Source organism: Colius striatus, chromosome 14 (assembly GCF_028858725.1).
Source record: "Colius striatus isolate bColStr4 chromosome 14, bColStr4.1.hap1, whole genome shotgun sequence".
Lineage (NCBI taxonomy): Eukaryota > Metazoa > Chordata > Aves > Coliiformes > Coliidae > Colius > Colius striatus.
Window position 1 is genome coordinate 8248316 of NC_084772.1, and position 21950 is coordinate 8270265.

Sequence of the window (21950 nt, forward strand, 5' to 3'; positions counted from 1 at the left end):
AGTATCTGAACGAACAAGATATCCATACCTGTTGTTGCCACAGTTGATAATCACTTTCTTTTTCAAAGAGAGATACATATCCTACAATTAAGAAGCAAATCCAAATCGTGACTCCAAACAACGACAGCCATCTCCGAAACAGGGATTCAATACATAAAAGTAAGTACATGACTGCAAATATGACAAGAGCAGCACATACTGCAATAATGAAGGCAAGATGAGTACGTGCTTCCTGCAAAAGCAAACCAAAAAGTGTTATATCTGCCCTAAATGTTCCTTTTAGGAAAAAAAAAATGTAAAATGCATCAATACTGTGCTGGAAACAGAGATTTAAGACATGCTAACCTGAGTTCCTAAGTCATCTGTTTGTGGCAGCATTATCACTTCTGATATTCACACATACAGAGAGCAAACACTATTACAGACACTCAGTCTAACCCAGTTCCACCATTATTATTTCCAAAATTAGTGGGTTTAGTTTGGTCTTCTAAGCAAAGGTCTAACTGAACTATACTGCACAATGCAGATATACTCAAAAAGAAATGCATTTAAGGAGCTCAAGCTTTGCTAGAAAGAAGTGTGACAACTCTTTTCCTGAGTTTTATAGGAGATAACTTGTAATATTCAAATCGTGTTGCTCTTTGTTTCATTTTTTAAGAAATAAAAACTAAAAGGGATACAAGTGCAATTGTTTAGATTTGTTGCTAAAGAGAAACTTAAAGACAATTTATTACGAAGCACAGTATTTGGAAAGCAGTGTTAGAAGGCCATAAAGGATTACTATAGCTTCCTTACCACCTGTTTACAATGTTACTTTTAAATCAACTCCCCTTTTATGAGCTGTCAACTGAGAAGAACACTTAATTTCATTACAGAAAATCATGTTATGCTACACAACAAAAAATTCTTTAAGCAGCATCTTTTCTATGCCTATAGGATCCTTGCTCTTTGCTTACCAGCTGTTGATTCAACAGATTGCCTGTTGTACTGGGAGATTCCTATTGTGCTTTTATTACTATCCTCCCTCCCACACAAAAAAAGAGGGATAAATATGTACAAATCCTTTTAAAAAAATCACCTCCGGAATACAGGGCCAATGATCATAATATTATTTTACATTTCTTAGATGACTCTACATAGAAAATACAAGAAATTCAGGACATTTTAACTTATGTTCATGTTCCCTCCTTGAACCCTTTAATTACTTATTATTGTAGCTACTATTTAACATAGATTACAACTTGTTCATAACATATTGGAAAGAAAGAGCAATCCTTATGCTAACTATGCACGTGCCTGATAACATTGTGTCTTCTCTTTCCTGTCCCTTCAAAACACACAGTTTTGCATACACAATTACTAGATTTCTTTCAACATTGCAACTTTGATACAATGTGTCACAAGAAATTACTTGCAGAAATGTTTTGTATGCTTTTATAGGGATTACTGGTCAGCTTTGAATACATCAAACATACAAAGAATACTCACATGAAAGATGAAAAACATTACAATTAGAGTAGTCCAGAAGATGATTGCAATGAAGAGCAGCAGCAGGAGGAGTGGATGCTGCTGGCTTGTGTAGCGGTACTTCTCATAGAGTGGGTCTGATATCCTACAGTCGTCATTTTCGTTGAAGAAGTATTTACCTTTAGCTGGCATTTTCTCCCAGGTTGGCTGCTCTTTCTCTCAGTTCCCAGTGCACACAATAAGATACAGCTGAAGCTACTGCTTCAAAGAGAAGTTCTATCCCTTCACTGCTCCCTCCACGGTCTTTAGGCACACCGAGTAACTCACGTCCTCTGATTTTACTTCTCATGAGCATTAACTTCAGATTGCCAATGCAACCAAAAGCAAGACAGGTGTCCTCCCCAAAACCACGGGCAATTCATCATCAGCTCTACACACAGATCTCTAGATCAACTTGTATTTGTGCAAACAGGAGTTTTTGGCATGGACTTTTTTAAATGATTATTTTGCAAGTCTGTAACTCCTTCCCGTAAGCAAGAATCTCACTTCCTGGGATGAACTCTGCAGAGAGACAATATTATTAATGTATTCAGTTGGGTGTACAGTGTGCTCCCCAAGGAGGAAAAAAAAAAAAGTACATTCCTCAAGCTTCCTCTCAGCACACTCACCAGAGAGCAAAAGCTGTTTCTTGCTGGCAGGTGGAAGCCCAACAGCCCCACAGAGCACAGCTAGGGCAGCGCCTGCCAACGGCTGCTCTGCACACACCAAGTGCACCTTTCTCTAGCAACTGAAACGTTTTTGTGTGAAAAAATGTACTAAATTTGCTTCCTTTTGAGCAAATTACTTAGTTTCCATGAGCACATTGTGTAACTAAAACTTAACAACTCTTTTGAAGTGGTGGCACCCATACGACTGTGTATATATACATTAAAAACTCTTTAATCACAATACACATTGTATTATTGTTATATTGCATCTTAATTTTTAAGAAGTCCTTTTTATTCCTTTCACAAATTAATTAAAAGGCACAGAAAATGAGAACACAGCTGTCCAGCCAAAATTCATTCCCCTTTTTTAAAAAACAAAACCACTTTACATCTAGTTCTGTATCTTTCGTTCAACTCTTATTAATGTGTTTCCAAGGCAATAGGTATGTTCTGTTAACAATGAGCATGAAGAAATGAACTGTGTTGTTAATTACTATGTGACCAATGTTTCTCAAATAGATTCATGAATATAGTCAACTCAATTGCCAAGAGACGTAAAACAAAAAAAGCACGGGGATGGGATGGAGGGAAGCATGAAAAACAGGATTGCAGAATAAGTCTTATTAAAACTTGATAACAGGACAACAGCTTCTTTGCTACTTGACTGCTGTCACCATGGTGCCCAAGGCCATTGCTCTGGGGAGAAAGAACCTGCTAAAGACTTGTTGAAAAGGCAAATCCAAGCCAGTTATTCTCAAAAGGCAAAATGCTTAACCACACATGTGTTTAGACTGCATTCCCACTACAACCAGAAGTGGTGTTAAGGAAAAGTTTCAGAAGCTATACTGAGTGATTTAGCCTATATAAATACAGCCAAACACTAGCATACTACCCATTAGTAATGACCAAGCAAGAAAAATCAGATATACCAATGTTAAGAGTGGACAAAAAGAAAACTTTTGCAGCAAAATTAGTAACTCCAACTTCTCATGCAACAAACCAGGATTAATGACAAAAAGAGAAAAGACCATGTTGCATCACTTCTATTCATTAACACCCAGAAATAAACTGACATACATGTTACATACCGAAATAAAACCAAAGACCTCTTTCAATACATGTTTCGTGTGTACAGTTAAGATTACACCTAATATCTCACCTCTACTGGTTATTGCCAATATTTTCTTCATAATAAAAGGCCTCCAATTTTTCACCTGAATAAAATTCTTCTGGAACTCATATCATCTGCTTAATAATGCACTCGCAAAATTGTGTGAACACCTCTTAGAAGTCACTGAGACTTAAATTAAAGGAGATGCAAAGTAGAAATTGAAAGGTTCAAGTCATGCTCTAATGCATTTTCCAAGCCATACAGGTGACTGCACAATTACTTGACTTAAGTGATGGCCATTTTCTTCTGAAGACAAAACTATCAGAAGATGTGTACAGGGACAAGCGTTTTAATCTGAATTTGTCCTTCAGTAACAACGACAACATCCTATAGACATTGGAAAGGTTAAGCATGTCATGCACCAGAGGCAGAGGACTCACTAAACAGCCTGAAGAATTCTTTCACCACGGGAATGTGGGTGCAGGAGCACATTCTGCCCGATGGGATCCACTATACATAAGAGATGACAATCTTGATGTCCCAGTTCCCTCCAAAAGTGTATTTTCAGACTAAAACCAATTGAAGTTAATATACTTGCAGAAATATCATTTTAATGCTAATTGTTATAATAACAGATATTTTGAGAGACAGCTTTATTTTTCCAGTTAGCAGAACCAACTCCCTTTTCTAAAAATAACAATTGCTAAGCAGTAATACATTTACAATTATGAGACAAGTAATACTGGCTTGGGCTACTTAACATTGAAATCCAAGTAAAATGACTTCACAGCTCACTTTCTGCCATTTATTCTTCTGACTGTGTCAATAAGAATAAGCAATACTAGGGATAATCCCTGTCCTACAGAACATACTGTGTGTCTGTGGTTCGGTTATCTAACATTAAAAGACAAAAAAAGATGTGAAGTGTCAGCTTGGAACTATCTGTGAGTATTGGTTGAGAGTTTTACTCGTCAATCGGTTGAAGAGACATTTCTCTTCAATGGTTTAATTCATTTTCATTTTAAAAGAAGATTGCTACCCTATTGATTTGTTTATTTCTCTGCTGATCTTCGTAGACAGGCATTACCAGTAATTATGACTGACTTCTGGGTCATAGCATTTTCTTCTTGAAACTCTATTAGGTAAAGAGATCTCCAAATAGTACTTTATTGATTTACCAAGAATGTATATAATACCCTGCATAAATGCTACTTAGAGATGAATAATTCAACTATGAACTAGTTTTAATTTGCATCCCATGTCCCACTGCCACTAACACCTCCCTTTTCAAAAAGTAGCTCAGAGCAACTTGTGCTCCTTCAGTACAAGTTACATTTTTTAAAATTTCAAATTACTTGCAACACCCAAAATTACCTATTTGAGAATCATGCAGTTATGCATTACTGGAATAAACACATTTTTACAGGTGAGAATTGTGCCAGTCAAAATCAGAAATAGATACATTACACATATATGACTATAGGAATTTTGGTTCCAAGTCACTACAAATATATAAACAGCTTTTTGCTTTTTAATATGACTGGCATTATCTCTTTCCATTAAAAGACAATCTTTTGTTTGAAAAAATTTAGTAGATTTAGCTGAAAGCAACCACTCTTTGTGCCCTTTCCCCTTCTCAAAATTTTTTCTGGCAGCTTTCTGTAAATGTAGAAGACAGACTTGAGAAAGAGAAAAACCACACACCAGTAAAATCATCAAGGTAACACACTCCTGTTTATATATTTAAAGATCACATTGCACTACAGTATCATGTTCCCTTTTTTTTGGTCTTTGCTTGGAGATTTGCTGTCCCGACACCACAAGAGAGGTGTGATCCTGAACCAGCAACAGGCCACAAAACCCAAACAGCACTCCCAGAAGCACCAGTAGCAAACACACCAAGTCAAATGGGGACTGGATGTGGGCTGCTGACATAAAGTCATGAAGCTTTGATCACCAGTTTATCAAGAAAACACCTCATTTCTTTAGAATCTTTCACTGTGTTCTAAAGAATTAGAAAGGAGAAGGAACAATTTCTCAGCCAGATTCTTATATATAAGAAGCCATCCCAGCATTATGGGTTGGGACCTGCATGGAGAACCTACAGGAACGTCTACCAAAGAAAGAAATTTGATTTAGTCAGATCTCAGTAAGCTCCACAGCCATCTGCAGGCCAATTAACTTGAAAAAAAAAATGATCAGATAAAGAAATATGTCCAATTATTATGGAAGAACAAACACTGGATACATGTCTCCTTCCAGAACATGAATCAGAACAGCTACAGTCTTCCAAATCTGTTTAAAGCCATTGGGAACAAGGCTGTGCTCAGATGCAGAAACAGAAATTACCCAGGTAAGTAGTGGGCAAGACCTGGCACACACAGCCACCTTTCACTTGCAAGACCACATTTCTATCTTCCACAAATCTGAGTGTCTCTGACTGCTCTGTGCTTTCCTTTCCATAGACAGGAATTTTCAAGCATCAGTAAACTCCAGTCCCCTATTGACAAAACCATAGGATTTTGTTGCAAAAAAATATGAAAGTAAACATTTTCTACACTTTTATTAGACTACTAGACTTGGACTGAAGCTCTTTTGTTCTCCCAGGGTAGTTAAAACTGTCCACAGTGCTTTGTGTCAATACACAACACTTTCTTAAGAATTGGCCTGAACTCAACAGTTGCAGAATAGACATGACCATACTACAGAGCCAAGAGAGACCAAGTGTTTTAAAGAAAACTAACTGAAACATGATATGATGGGCTACACTAACAAGTCATATTACAAAAGTCAGAGAAGCTTCTTTCTTCTGCACTTTGCTCGAGATAAGTAGCTACAAAAAAAGCAAGTCTCTTCACGAGGGAAACTAATCTGGGAACGTGCCTCACAGAGACCAGTCCTTTACTGAGACAAAGAAGAAAGTTCAGGGCAGATAACACAAATCAGCTGATAGGGTGAGAACACAGTTCCTTGTGCCTACAAAGCAACAAGGATTTCCCTCATTTCTCATCTCCAGCCTTGTCATAAACAGCGCACCAAGCATCACTAGGTAACAGCCCTACCCCCATGTAGTTGCATGCAGGCATACCTTCATAATGTATTTTCATAATATGCCCAGTTACTAAACAGAGCATACTTCCCTCGTTTTTATTTTCCAAATAGACTATTGCTGCTTTCTAAGGTGCCCTTAGCAACATATTTTCCATTCTAACAGCCAACCATCACCCAAACAACTTGGTTAGCACTTCAAATAACATTCTCTGGCCAGATGACCATCTGCAAAAGAATGTAAATGTGAGCTGCTGTTGATTTTTGCTTCCCAGTGATTCATTCAGGCCTACCTTTGCATACTCCAACCAGCATAGATGGAAAAATCAAGTCAATTCTTCTATTAACTCAAAATAGGGTAACATAAAATTCTTGCATTTTCTAAGTCCTTTGAAGCTTCTACCTGGAAAAGTTTTATTTCCCTGTAATAATACTGAAAGGTAACAATACTGAGGGGACAATGCCAGGAAGATCCTGGCTCCTCAAGATGCCTCTCAATATATGTTGAGATTAAAAGTTTGGATTGAGTCTTTGTCCTAGTAATAGCTAAAGAGTCTTATCCCAGGACTCAAATGTTCTGACCAGCAGTTATTAGTGATCGCTACCCAGAAGCTCTTAGATTCAGTTCCAGCAACTCTTCCTGCTGTCTTCACAACTGCCTTGCCTTCACAAAGCCCCTGATCCCCATTGCCTGCTTGGAGCCAAAAGTAGAAGCCACTTTTCTACATACATCTGTCCCAATTATCTCTTGCTCATCTACTTCCCATCTACAGCTCACGTAAGTAGCAGTTTTCCCTCCAGACACGCAGGTGCATTTGTTTCAGGCACCCTGTGTTGAACCCTTTGGTTTGGGTTGAGGGTTTTTTCCTTTTTTTTAAAGCAATGCAGGTCACACATGAGTCCAAGCATGTTGATGTATGAGGTAACTTCAGCCCTTTCCTCCCCAACAATTGTCTGCAATGCGAGGGCAGACAGAGGAGGGAGAGATATTGAAGGTATCAAGAGCACAGTGCAGAAAGCCACTCAACACAAGGACTTCTCACTTGAACTGTGGCACAAAGAGCATTCTCTCCCTTGACAATGCAAGGTGGAGCATCAGAAAGACTTATGTGCTACTCTATAGAAAAATAAGACTGATAACAACAAAGCAGTTCTTGGGGTGGCCCTCCTTCGCTCTCTGTATTTGCAGAAGCACAAACAGTTTTCAGGTGCTAGCACAGTAGCACACTGGAGAGTGGATTTGGTAAACCTGCACCCTCCAGCCCACTCTCAGTCACACAACAGGATGCACAGATGCCCAGTGATCACGTCCTTTCTCCCCTCTCTTGGAAGAAATATTCACAGCAGCTACTGAGCAAATTAATGCCGTTCTCAATAGGAACAAATTCTGTTGCATTTCTGTTCTTCATTTCAAAGCTACCGATGTGTTCACAAACACATCCACAGTAACTGCCTCAACAATTTTAGAAGTATTTCTTCCCTTTGCTGTTCCTTTGTCAAGGACTCAAGTCTTGCTCACCTAAAGTTATCTGTTTCTTAAAATCAGTCTTGCTCATGAAATAGTAGAATGAACTGTAACAGCAAGAACCAAATGATACATATTACCTTACTCCTCTTAATAATTGCTGTACAAAAGCAAGCAGACCCAGTTTTTCCACCTTTAACTACTACAGCACTGAGGACAGAAGGTTCAGCTTTGATTTCCATTGCATCTTTTGTTTTACACAAATGACAACAGTGTTTCTGAAATTACTTTAGTAATTTCCCTGATGAGAATGATTGCTGACAGTAATTACCCATTAGCAAATATTAAAAGGGAAATAGGAATCTATAAACATCCAGTAGAATAACTGAAGATGAGTAGGTAAATTCTGAATCCCAGGCAAAAATAATCTTCAGTCTAGAGGATTCCACATCTAATTCAGTCTAGGAAATGAGCATTAGCAATCCAAAAGTACACCACAGGAAATACCATTTGAGTGAAAGACAACACTTCTTCCTTTTAGACTTTGCTTTCAAGTCCCAGCCTGCAGTCACCTTCACTTTTTCTACTCATACAAAGACATTAAATGGAGAACAGATGCATTTTTAGTGATCTATCTGTGGTAACTATTACTTGCACGAGTAAGTCTCTTTACAAAGGTAAACATTTTTTAAATAAATCTTTTGAAGGTTTTCATGTGAAATTTCACCTTTCTTAACTACATTTCATTTCTGCAGATCTCCTTTTGCCATACAGAAAAATCTTACATTTACCTTCTACTTTCTTCCAAAAGTGAGCATACTCATTTCAACAAATCATCATTCAAAACCATATTTGCATTAAAATATCAAATCAGTAAAAAAAAAAGTAGTCTATCATTTGAAAAAAAAATAATCAGGAGGCAGGAGAAATCCCACCACGTGTCAGAGCAATCAGGGTAAAATATGACACTACATCACCTAGGCTGTGTCCTTGAACACTGAGAGCCATGACAATGATGGTGCTAAATATACTGCAAGGAAGGTGTTGAAACTGAAATTTTTTTATTCACATTCTTATTTCAATAGATTGCTTCTTCCCTTAAAATAGGATTAACAAGTTGTGCAAATTGAAAGCAGTTTTCAGTCACTAGTAGAAGATGTGAAATAGCAGAGGCTGTGGTTTCACAAACACCTGAGCCCAACAGCAGGCTTAGACCACCCAAAGGAGGAGGTCTCACCCACTCAGAACCCCTGTTCTGTGCCAGCTGCACGGCCTGCCTGCTCAGGCAGCCAGCTCCTGCACCCACCAGGCTCTCCTCAGAGTCTATTCACCAAACACAAACCAGAAAGCTATTCTTGACAGATCATTTCTCTTTTATGGTGGTGGAGAGCAAGGGCTACAAGAGATACAGATGAGCTGCGGAGCTAGCCCAGCATTTGGAAAGGCAAACCACAAATAGGACAGCAAGGGCAGCGGTGAGTTGTTAAGTTGACTCATCACTTCTCACAGGTCCACAGCCTAAGAACATTTCAAGAATATCACTTCTAGAGCTGGGGTGTTTGTTGCTCACTGTTAAGTATCACTATCATTACAGAATGTGTTTTGAGGAAAGAGATTAGTCACAGAAAAATCTCCATGCTCCTGATTCAGGCAGGACAGGGGAATGGCAACAGAAGATGGCCAAACCAGAGATCTATAATTTAAGACTAGCTCAGAAACTAAGTTAGTGAAAAAGAAAGAAGAATCCATATAAGTAGATTGGTGCAACTGAATTACACAGAAGGGTTTACTACTGTTGTAGTTTATTGTCCAAACACACGATGGTTCAACCAATAAATCTACTAAGCCTTATAATTAACTGCTGGGTTTGGCTCAGAAGGGGAAAAGGAAAAAAGAAGAAAAGAAAAAAAAGAGTCCTTTATAATACTGGTTCTCATAAGCAGAAAACTCCAGGGTGTAAAAACATATTTCACACCAGGAGGGACTTGAGCTGTGCTTTGCATCTTTCAAAGTCCAAAGTGTGTGATTATTGCACAATTTCCAGACTCCCTGTCACATCTTACTGATAGATTTTCTGACTTTAGTTGGTTTAAAATTGAACTTATCACTACAAAAGTCAATATTTCACTTAAAGTTTTCAGTGACCAATTTAAAATTCATGTCTTGGAACACAGCAGCCTCAGAAGTCAGGATAGCATTTCAGTGTAATTACATCAAATGTAGAACCCTTGTGCAGTTATTTAGAGTTATAAAACCCACGCTATTAAACAACATAAACTGCAAGGGGAAAAAAACCCACACCGGAAACACAGACTATTTAACTGGAACTCTATGTGGAAAAAAAATATCAGAATACCCTTGATTTTTACAGAAATTAAAATCCCTGATATTTTCAGAATTTTTTTAAGGACAAAAGGTATTACAATAGGTAATACTCAGCCTACATTGAAATTGGTGACAAGGAAAAAAAAAATCACTTCAAGAAAGGTATGTTTAAACTATCCAGAGATTTTTTTCAGATATTATCCTTTAGGATACAGAATTATAAGCACATGGCAAACAAAAGGGCTCAGGCTGACAAACTTCCTAAGCTCAACATAATTACTTCATTACATTTAGGCTAAAATTTCTCTCATTTGTATAGCAACATTTTAAATGCACCTCAGCTTTTCCATCTCACTAAAGCAATTAAGTAGTACAGACTGTTGATGTGACAGAGACAGAGTATACTGACGTAACTTGACTCTTCTACTTACGGCTAGATGAGCCACAGATGTTCTAAAAGGAAGAAAAAAAAATATCTCACACACACACACAACACTATGAACAGAGTGTAATGGGCATCACACATCACTTATTTTTAACCTATCTCAGTTATTCAGGGGGAGTGTTACAGATCAGCATAGAAATGCATCTTTCCCACCTCTAGGGTAAATAATGTATTTACATAGAACAGGTACAATCATAATATGGCAAGGGATAAGGGCCATGCTGTGGGTGGGAAGAAGATAAAACCTGTCCTGAGCAAGATAAGAAATCACTTACTATTTAGGTTCAGGCTACCTAAAATTAGTAAAACACAGAAGGAGGCTCAGAGATAAAAACCTCTCTCTCCTACCTAAAATACTTCCATGCTAGTGAAGTGAGTAGAACTCTATACAGGCAGCTGAAATCCAACTAAAGTACTGATGCAAATAACTTCAGTTTCCTTGGCTTTTTTTCCCACTCTCTAATTTTTCAGATGAATTAATATTGATATATACACTGAAAGTGTGTCACTAAATATTAGGTAAGAGACGTTTAAGGCTGCTCAAAGCATAAATCAGTACCATATACTCCTACTGTACTGTTATCAGTACAGAGTTCTATTACAGAACCAATTATCTTTTAAAGCAATTTAAGTATCATCTTCAGATTAGTATTCCTCCTGTAGCAATTAGACCCACTGGTCATCTCACTTTAGAAATAAACCTCAGCCTAAGGCCAAGAGATGGACAATGGAAAGAACATGACTGTTCATCAGTAACTAGAGTAATGTACTGCAGGGGGGTATTACAGTACAAATATTTTTGTTAAGGTACAAATGCCCTTTGAGTTTAAGAAAGCAAAACCCTCATACTGTTTATGAAACAAGGGGGCAAGGGAAGGAGACAGATTCAATCCAATGACTACTACTTCAAGAGTAAGTCCCATCAGGTACACATTTTAAATATCTTATTTCTAGATACTATTTATTATAGGGCAATTTTCATTTTCTCCAAGCTTTTTCACATGTCAACTATGCAACATTTGTTACACCACCACATCCGTACTTCACAGCCAAAAACACTAAAACTAAAACTAACACTTGCAATAAGGAAGTTCCCTCCCTTGGAGGTTAAGTATTAAAAATACCACCAAGGAGACATACCTAAGCTCCTACAAGAAGCATTGTTTCTGAAGTCCTACCCACCTCAGGACACAACAGCAGTCAAGTACACACAAGTCTTTTTAAAAATGTAAATTTTCCAAAATGTACCTGTGTGGACTCATTCTGAAATAAAACAATGATAACGACATGCAAACTTCTGAAATCTTCTATTATCAGTCCCACCTGATAGTAACACACACTTCCAAATTGTTAGGCATTGTACACATATTTTTCACCAATCCAGGTGACACGCCACGTGAGCCAAGCATTCGTGAGCGCCTGGGTAAACTCTCTTGGATCACAAGAGCTGTGCAGAAGCAGTGAGAGCTTTCCACAGACAACCAACGTGCCCTCACATTATGTTTTGGTTGTCTACTAAGATAATGGAATGTTTGAACACAGATATAATCACTATCATTCTTCTCATCTTATCTTTCATGTGACCATTTTCAAAGGTTTGCTTGACAGCCAGCACTACTGTTCCCAACTCCAAGAACTATGGAAACCTGCACCATGTAACACACCGACTCACCGAGAGAAACACAGGTATCTCACCTGGCAACAGCCAAAATGAAGCAGACATTTTTAAATTAAATTCTCCTTCAGCAGCTTTATCCTTTGGATTTGCTGATACTAAGTCCAGCTAATAAGAATTAAACCAGAACTAGCTAACACCAAAAACCTGAAACAACACAATAGCCATAGTAAAACTTTAGGATGTAGAAAAAGTCACTTTTCTAAAAATCTATGGAGTCATTGCCTCAGAGCAATATCAAGCCTACAGAACAACTTTCCAAATAGTGAATTTCCACTACCCTACAGAAGGTTATAACTGATCAGCACCTAACAAATACCCAAGGGCTGTGTACAGTCATTGAATGAGAGCTTTTTACTTGGACTGTGATGCTGAGCTGGGCGTAACAGCTTACTCCTGGGTTTTGTGGTCTTCAAAACACATGCTTATCGTTTGCTTACCATTACAGGCCACATGATTCATCAGCAAAAGTTGTATTTTTCCACTCCACTATGGTCTGTTCCATCAGTTTGCAATTCCTGCAGCAGAGTGAGTGCAGCCCATACAGGTATGATGCTCAACACTAAATAGTTGATGTATCATACACATCAACCTGCAATAAAACAGGGAATCTTTACTCCAACGACCACTGTAAGCACTAATAATGCTTCTATTTCTTCCCCTCACAGTTGAAGGAGGAAAAAACTACTTAATCTCCATGTATTATGAACCTTCTACCCAGACAATCAATAGAAGAAAAAGTACTTAACTATATTGTGGCAAGCTCGAGCATGAGCATAACTTGATTGAAATACTTAATGACAGATGGAAATGTCTGAGTAGGAGGCTGAAGACTGATCAAAGGTATCATCTTTATGCTAAGTGATCCCAATGCTTTTCAAGCAAGGCTTGTGTGACAGCAAAGATACTCTGCTAAAACTACAAGAAGAACATTTTACTAGCTTTTACAGCATTCATGATAATGAAAGCCCTAATTTTTTCAGTAAGTTTTATTATACACAAGTATCAACAATTTTTAAAACCACCCCAAGAAGAAAATCTTGAATTAAATAATGTATCATTCAAAATGGCATAAAATACAGTTTGGGACTTTAGGTCACAGATCAGTAAATATGACAATGTGTCAGGAAAACCAGTAAAAGAAAGCAAAACAAAACATTCCTTCCCTGCACTGTGTAGCTTTGGATAGAGATTTATCTACTGCTAGTGGGGAAACTAAAAGATTCTGCCCACTAGATTTGCATGTCATAGAGCACAAAAAGGGCATAAAGGCACATTCCTAGGATGTGGTGAACAGAAAATTGGATCTCCAGGTAGGCAGATGATCAGAAGTCATGGCCAGTTTACCATTCTTAAGGGACCAGCTCTCTAGTAGGGTAATCCACATCATACATGACAGCTCTTGGCTTTGTTCACAGTGCATTCACAATGCATTTTAGAAAAACATACTGTGACAGTTTTAAAAAAAATCATCCCAGAAACAACACTCAGCAGAGATTTTAGAAGAGGAGCTAAAGGACTCAGAGCTTTTGTTTCTAATGTTTATGAAGGTGCTTAATTGTAGCAATTCATACTTGTGATGTACCTAGTTAGCTTTCAGAAAATCAACTCAAGGACATACCAAATCACAAAGTTTCACTGATATTTTTTATTTTATTGTGGTTTTTAAAAATACATCTCAAAACACAACTTTCACCAGAGTCCCTGATAAACAGTTAAACACAAGATTCACTTCAGTTGCAGAGGGATCAAGATGCTGCCCTCCTAGAAGTGGGATCAGGTCCTGAGGACAGTACACTTCCTATCATACACAGGCATTATAAACAAAGACAACAAGTGAAACAAATGCTTTATCTCAAAATGTAAAAAGGGTGGGGGAGGAGGGATTAACAAAAAGACAGAAAGATTCTCTCTCTATTTGTAACTGAATCTTCTCAGAGGCACCGAGACCAGGCTGCTGATAAGCAGCAAGTTTCCGGAAGTAAAGTGATACACAGACTAAGTACTTGGAGATATTTTTTAATCTGCAAGACAGACGAACCTCTCTGCATTCAACACTAACCACAGGCGCCTATTCCCTAGCAACAGCTTGCAGGCCATTTTCATTCTGACTGAAGAACATTTAACCAGTTACATTAGGAGCACTGCACCTTGCTGCTATAACAGCAGTTGATTTTCACACCTACCAAGTTGTTATTTGCGTAGTATTGACCTGGTAGATGGATCAATGGTGCACCTGCAGCACAGATCTGCTTTAGCATAGGTTGAGTTGGGTTTTTTTTTAATATCTAAACTTTATCAAGCTTAAATTGGTCAAAAAACCAAAACCCCGCAGTACTAAGAAAAACGTCTTACTATTTTCAAGACTTTTCTTTGGTTTCTGTTTGTAGCATTCAGAAGAGCATAAAGAAGTGAAGCACACAATAATAGTTCTGGGTTAATTTCAGGGAGACTTCATTAGCTTCAAGATACAACAATTTTCACATAACAAAAACTCCAGAATGGAAAGATGGATTATTTTTGTATCATGAAACCTCAGATTTATCTTGCTTCACCAAATGTAACACCTGTTTAGAGAAAAGACTTACAAAATTATTTGACTCTTCCCAGTTTTATTCAAGATATCTGTTCACTGATCATTCACCTGTGTATCAACTAAGACGCGGAAATTCAGATTTATTGTAATCATGGAAATTATACAACTTTGTCTTCTTTTTCTTCAAAAAAAGAAAATCCCTTCACTGTTTTCTTTTGAACCAGTTATGAGACATACTTTGTATTCTGACTAGTAGTTTATTATTTAAAAGACAAGTAGAAATTACTAATGATAACAGCTTCGACTGCTGTTTTCAATAATGTGCACACTATCCTTACTCAGACTTTCTGACTGGTTCAGTGGACACATCTAAAGAAACACTGCAGTACACCAAGGGTTTCTGGTTATCTCTCAGTTTATTTATTAACCTAAAAGCATAAAGTTGCCATGAGTCTCAAGAGTTTACCCTGCTAGTAAGGTGTAACAGCAAGACCATTACCGATGGAGCCTTAATTCAAATGCTCATCCTGAACACCCAGAATGTAGAGGTGTCTTAATTTAGTTCAAATTAATCACATTTACACTGACAAATTAAATATTTTACAGGATTTTTTGGTATAATTTTTTAATTCCTACACTCATAAATATTCTGCATTGAAATACTGACATTCATTTGAAGTCTTTTGAGGCAAAATATAGTGGCATAATGTGTACTTGGTACAGGTTTGGATCTATTTTATATCAAATCTGTAACATTTCATTACAGTACTTGTAACTGAACAAAAGCTTTTAAAAACAAAAATGTGATCTGCATTATTAAAATAATATTCTAGACTTCAGACAGATTAATAGATGGATGCTTCAGACACTGTGTTACAGAATCACAGAATCTGAAGTGTTGGAAGGGACCTCGAAAGATCATCCAGTCCAATCTCCCTGCCACAGCAGGACCACCTATAGTAGGTCACACAAGAACTCGTCCAGGTAGGTTTTCAATATCTCCAGAGGATACTCAATAACCCATCTGGGCAGCCTGTTACAGCACTACTGCAGGTATTTCCCCCTCAGCTACATATAGGACAGATTTAAGAACTCTCCATGTTTTTGGGAAATGTTAAAAATATATTCTATATTGTCCTTTTAAAAATAAAAATAATTTACAAATAAAACTAAAACTATTACAAATACTAAGGCATTTCTTTCTATTCCCTGGCTAACAGCTGCAGATCTTCTAAAAATCACTTCCATATTATCCTAAATGGTAGCGTAAGCAAATACAAATTGATCTGATGCTCAGTTTAAGTTTACTTTATTCAGAAGCACAGAAGACAGATTATTGCAGAAACAATATAAATGCTCTGGAACAAAAAAATAAAGTCAAAACAAAGCAAATAATATTACATAAACTAAGACTACATCCTCTCCCACACTACCTCCAAAATTACACTGAAAACCATGAGTCGAGTGTAACAATTTCTCCCGTAAAATGAGTTTTAAAATTCCTAACCTAGAACATGAAGGAGCATGCTGACTATGTATTACAACTCACTGAACAAACAGCCTTCAGGTCCCTTCTTCATCTTACCTCTTTTTGCATTTGAACTTGGCTTCCATTGTCTTATATAAAATGAGATCCTCCTATGGATAAACCTAGAAAACTACATTTCTACACAAAGACTGGTTTCTGGTCCCTTGGGAATAAAACTTAAATAATGCAGGAACTGTTTCCTGAACGTGAGAAGACTGAAGAAAATACACATGCAGAGCAAATCTTAAAAGTACTGCTAAGAAGGTCTCCAAGAGTCTCTGGTGCAATCTTTCTTGCTCTGACAGGTCTAAAGATTACGTAGCACTGCTGGAGCGGTTTCCAGTTTCAGTAATTAGCGGTTTTCTGCCTGGCACTAGGAGTTAATTAAGAACTTAGGACACGGTAGTTCATATTTAAACTAGTTCACATCTAAAATTGCACCTTCATATTTAAACTAGTTCACATCTAAAATTGCACCTTTTTTTTTTTTTAACAAGCAAATGAAACAACAGAAACATCATATCTACAAAGGTAACTCAAAGAAACACATGGTTTCCACTCTTACAACTGCAGCTCTCCAGCTCCAGTGGAAGCGCTTTGGCAAACCCAGTGTGGGTTTTACATGAAACTCTTTCTTTCAATACATTCATCCTGCTCTCTGTTTTACATGTGTACCTTGACAGGGTTGGTAGGGACAGGAATTTACACCAAAACTAGCCTGAGTGAAAAGCATTATAGAGCTAGAATCCTAGAGGATCAACCAAAGGAGACTGAAAACGTGGCAAAATAATAATGCAACAGTGGACTCAACTATTCACCTATAGGTAGATCAAATGGCATAATGAAATTAAAAACACAAAAGTGACAGAAATTCAGAATTATCATCTGGAAGCTAACCATTCAAAACTGAGAAAAAGCAATAGCTTTTAATGAAAATGTAATTAAACTACACTACATGCATGAAATCCCTTAGTTTATCTTTTGATGTTGAGAATGGAAAAAAGCTTTTATGAACATCAACAAAATACAAACTAATATCAGACTTAAACCATAGCCCTAAGATCTGACCTGCTAGTAGTTTCCTAAAGAGACAACCCATGATTCAAAGACTTCACATTCTACATAGAACCACAAAGAGAAAACCAGCACTTATACATAGGGAAAGTGCTCAGCCGAAATCAATGCTATGAAGCACCTCGGGAGCAGATCTGGGAAGAGAACGCAGGCTCGTCAGAGTCCACTGGCCAAGCCTTATCTGGTAGATGAGAGAGTTCCTGCAGAAGCACAAACCACTCATTTAGGGGCACAGACATCTACTCACTTTTCAAAATTCTGATTACTTTTAGCTTCCACTGGAGCTGTTCAGCACAGTTTATGAGCAGGCCTGAGATCCAGATATTGCCAAAACCCCAAGAATGTTATTTCAATAACCACATCCTGCGGTTAAAGTACAATAAATTCCAGAGGTATTTTTCTCGCCTGTAATCCCATCTTTCCATCCTGTGCACATACAAATTCTCCAAACCTTCTGAAGCCCTTAGACCCTGTATGAGAAAGATAACCACTGTGGTTAAAGCAAAAAACTCAAAACGTATTTTCCATCTTTTGGCTCTCCCACAGATTTCCTGCTGGCTGGCTGGCTCTGTGTGGTGTCCTTTTTTTCTTTCCCAAAGCAACTGATCTAGTACTATCATCCACTCACAAAAGGTGGCAGCAAAACAAATGAATACTCACAAGACATTTTAGCAATACAGCATTCCCAAGCTTATAAGATAGAAATAATTTTGGACTACAACAATTACAGTAAACATCTTCATTGGCACTTAAATCTTTGTTCAGCTTGAATCTCTTACTTCCAGAAACGGATATAATCCCTGTAGTAAAATGTTCTATCAGCTATGGCAGGAAGCACAATGCTGGGCTTTAAATATCACAAAATAATAACTGGGTTATTGCGTAATGTTATTACATTAAAAATAAATATGTAATTAAATAAGAATGCATGATGTTAAGGATAGCAGACTGGCAGTGCTTCAACTCCCACTGACAGACGTGGCGGTTACAAAAACATGACGGCGAATCAGTGCTGGAAATTTGGTTCCAGAGGAGAGGGAATCTTTCATTTATGCCACTTTTTTTCAGTGGCAAATGAAACCAGTATCTCTAAGCAATGGCAAGACAGAACAGTGGATGAAATTACCAAGTTCCTTTCATTCCTTTCACACAGTTGTAACATGAGCACTGCGTTTTTTAACATGCAGTTCAAGCTGACACATTACCATCACTTCCTTATTTCTAAAGTACAATTCACTGCTCAAGCAAACAAACCCCAATATAAGGGGGGAAGCCAGATGTATCACTACCAGGAATGCATTCAAATACAAATATCTCATACAGCAAACACATGTTTATTCATAAATCACCACCCTCTCTATACACAGAGTTTCAGTTAAACAAATCTATAAAGGAAACTTGTGCTGTTCTTTTTAAGCAACTGAATCCACAGGTGTTGGCTACAGCTCTCGACAGGGGCATCTCCAGTAATATTTGCTCAATAAGTTTAACCTCCTCTTTCCCGTCACACTTCCTCTTACCTTGTCACCATGCCATTCTTTCCTTATGTGCACCTTGCTGTTTCTAGATCCACATGCAGTCAGATAAGCTTAAAAATAGCAATTTGTGTCTCCCAGGTTTTGTTTCATTTTGCCTAAGAGGCAGATGAGATCTGTGATTGTGGGCAGTGCAGCTTCGTGAGCAACAGGGCCAGCACAGCTGAGAGCAGCTGGCTACAGAATACGGAGCTGACAGCAGGAAGGTGCTCCTTAACCTGAAAGTGTGGCTCAGTCATTATGGGAAGGAATTCTGCTCCCACATGAGCACCAATACAAGGGATAGCCTGCAGAGATGCTAGGCAAGAGTCACCAACAGAAAAGATCAGTTTCTCAGGGGAAAAAGAGACCTCTCAATGCCTCTGCTAAAAGAAGTAGTCAAGGTGGTGTGTAATTCTCTATTTTAACAACTGAGAAAAGCCATTAACAGTTTAGTTATACCCAATCCATAACCTGTGGGAAATAGTCAAGAATTTAAAGAACAGTAACCGATCAACACACACAAGCAGGGAAGACTCACCCTGGTCTGACTGGCTCACCTCATCTCTGAAAACTGGAGATGTGAACGATGAGATCCAAGATGCTTTCCCAGACTAGAGAGGAGAGTCATAATGGCATCATTTTTCTAGATGAGCAGTGTCAACAGATTTCAGCTCTGAGTCAGTACTGAGCCAGTCAATGCCCTGCAGCAGTCCCTGGGGCACTGTGCTATTAGAAGTGATGACTTTCACAACAGGCTGCCGAGCAGCATCCAAGCTGACTTACGCTTATTAAAAAAAGAGAACTACTTTATTTTTCAGTAAGAGCGAGACATACTGCCAGTACTTTGGGCAACTTCCAGCAGCCAAATTACTGTTAGTGTCCAGAACACTTTCCATTTTTGTCTGGGGGCCTCCAAGATGAGTAAATAAAACCTTCTGTACTTTTGTTTCTATCAATATTTTGCAGAAAGAAAAAGCCAGAAAAAAGTCTGACTTGCTAGAATCACCCTACAAACACTGTTCACACCTTTTGACTGCCAGATTTGTGCTTCCACCACTAAATTGTACTTCAGGTTTGCTGCCTAAAAAAAGAGTAATTTCATACAGGAAAAAAACCCCAATTTACAACTGTTGCAAAGGAAAATGAATACCAAAAGTATCTGTACTTGAGTGCAGGGAGGATTCACTGAAGGAGTTTCAAGATAAAAAGAACTGTTTAAAAATCTTAGCTCATGTTTTTATCCAAAAGAGATTTAAACACACAAACTGAAGAAATATAATTTTGTGATCATTTTGCAGTTCATAATACATATTTTATGTAGCTCTCACACCTTCCCTAGACAAATCTCAAAACCAAGTACTTTTGCATTTGATTACCAGTCTAGAAAGAGTTTCCACTGAGGAAGAAAAGAAAAAGCCACAAACATTTTTGTGTGTGCAGTGTTCCTGAAGTAACACACTCCTCAAATATTTACAAATCCAAACCCCACTTTTACACTAACACTTCCCCTCAGACATGTCTGTTGATTTTAAATAAAGCCATTTAACTGACTTCAACAAAGTTTCACTATGAAATACCATGATGCTTGAAAGTATCTCAAAGGCAAAAATGGAACAAATGAAGCAGAAACCACTGAAATACAATATAATGCACAATATTGCAAATCCTGTATTCATATCTATCATTGAGTCAGCCCACTTCATGTAAGAGCTGACAGCCAAATGTTTTGGGATAAGGAAAAACAGAAGCCATATGCAACCCTTCAGGGACCTAAACCACACATAAAACAGGCACATCTACATTTTTAGCTACTCTACGTATTACACACAGACATAAAAATGCTGTAACATTTCTTTAAATCATAAACCACTGGTTTACAGCTGGACTTTTACTACTTTATCACCATGTCAAGCCTTGACATACAGAGAGTACAAGAAGTCAGAAATGAGGAAGGGAAAGTACAAAATGGAAGTGAAAATGTCTGGTATGTATTTTTAAAAAATCTAATTAACCCCTTAAAAGGACTGTAAGTATTCAGGCACATATATGTTAGACTATAGCAATAATTTCATCACCATCTCTTTGTCAAGTATACATATAAGCATACTCAAGCACAAAAACAAATGAAAAAATAAGTTGCAATTAAGTACAAGCAAATAGTCAAAACAGAAGTTTTGAAACATTCTAGATGTTCCGGAGTGTTTTTACAAAAAGACAGAACTGCATGAATATGTTCAGTGAGGGGCACAGGAGGAGACTGCCTTTCACACAAACTCTCAGTTTGAGACAGAATTTGAACAAATCATGTGTGGGGAAGACACTACAGAATTGCAAGAAGGTATTAATAGGTCAAGTGATGCTCTAAAAAAAAATCCCCAGAAACAGTGGGGTAAAAAGTGTGTGCCATTGGGAAAGAAATTGTACATTGTCAGGAGCAAGCACAAATTAAGAAAGCATTAAGAAAAGGTTTCTGTATTTAGACAATAGCTAAGGACAATGAATATGAAACTAGCACTCACAGAATTCACCACCCAAAGCACTGATTTATGAAATCCTGAATTCTTAGACAGGATGACGCACAAAGGAGTAAAAAAAAAGTAAACTCCAAGCTGCAATCAAGTACAGGGGATATTTTACATACACTATGAATACTATTCTCATGGCTGAAAAGAAATCTGTCCTGTAAACATACAGCAAGGATTTAAGTCATCACAACAAATATTAAGACTTGCCAAAAAATATATGAATGATAGCAAATATAATAACTAATACATACATTCTTTCAAGTGTTGTTTAATTACAAATTTCACCTAAAGTACCCTCCCTTGGCTGACATGAAGCCTGGAAGCTAGCACAAAAATAGGGTTAGAAATGTATCCTTTAAACAAAGAGCAACACATAAAAGTCACAACTGTGAGAAAAGGCTGAATTAAGTGCTGCTGCATGTGTGTAATCCTCATGCCTCTTTCTGCAGTTTGTACTGTGAAAGCAGATTGCAGCACTGGGGTGGAACACACCCCGCTCCTGAGGAACTATCACAGCCGTGCATGAC

The 21950-nt window shown here is 37.7% G+C and overlaps 1 protein-coding gene across 3 annotated transcripts in view; it reads right to left on the minus strand.

Moving 5' to 3' along the window:
* ADCY7 (adenylate cyclase 7) overlaps positions 1 to 21950 on the minus strand; it is a 64345-nt gene that overhangs the window by 31110 nt on the left and 11285 nt on the right. The window contains exons 1-3 of one of the 3 annotated variants that reach the window (XM_062007118.1): positions 19456 to 19542; positions 1489 to 2028; positions 29 to 232 (exon numbers count right to left, since the gene is read on the minus strand). In XM_062007118.1, the coding sequence (XP_061863102.1) occupies positions 29 to 232; positions 1489 to 1659 (375 nt within the window). In that variant the 5' untranslated portion in view covers positions 1660 to 2028; positions 19456 to 19542. Of the gene's footprint in view, positions 1 to 28; positions 233 to 1488; positions 2029 to 12683; positions 12763 to 19455; positions 19543 to 21950 lie in introns of those variants that run through there. The other 2 variants (XM_062007116.1, XM_062007115.1) reach the window with 2 other exon arrangements.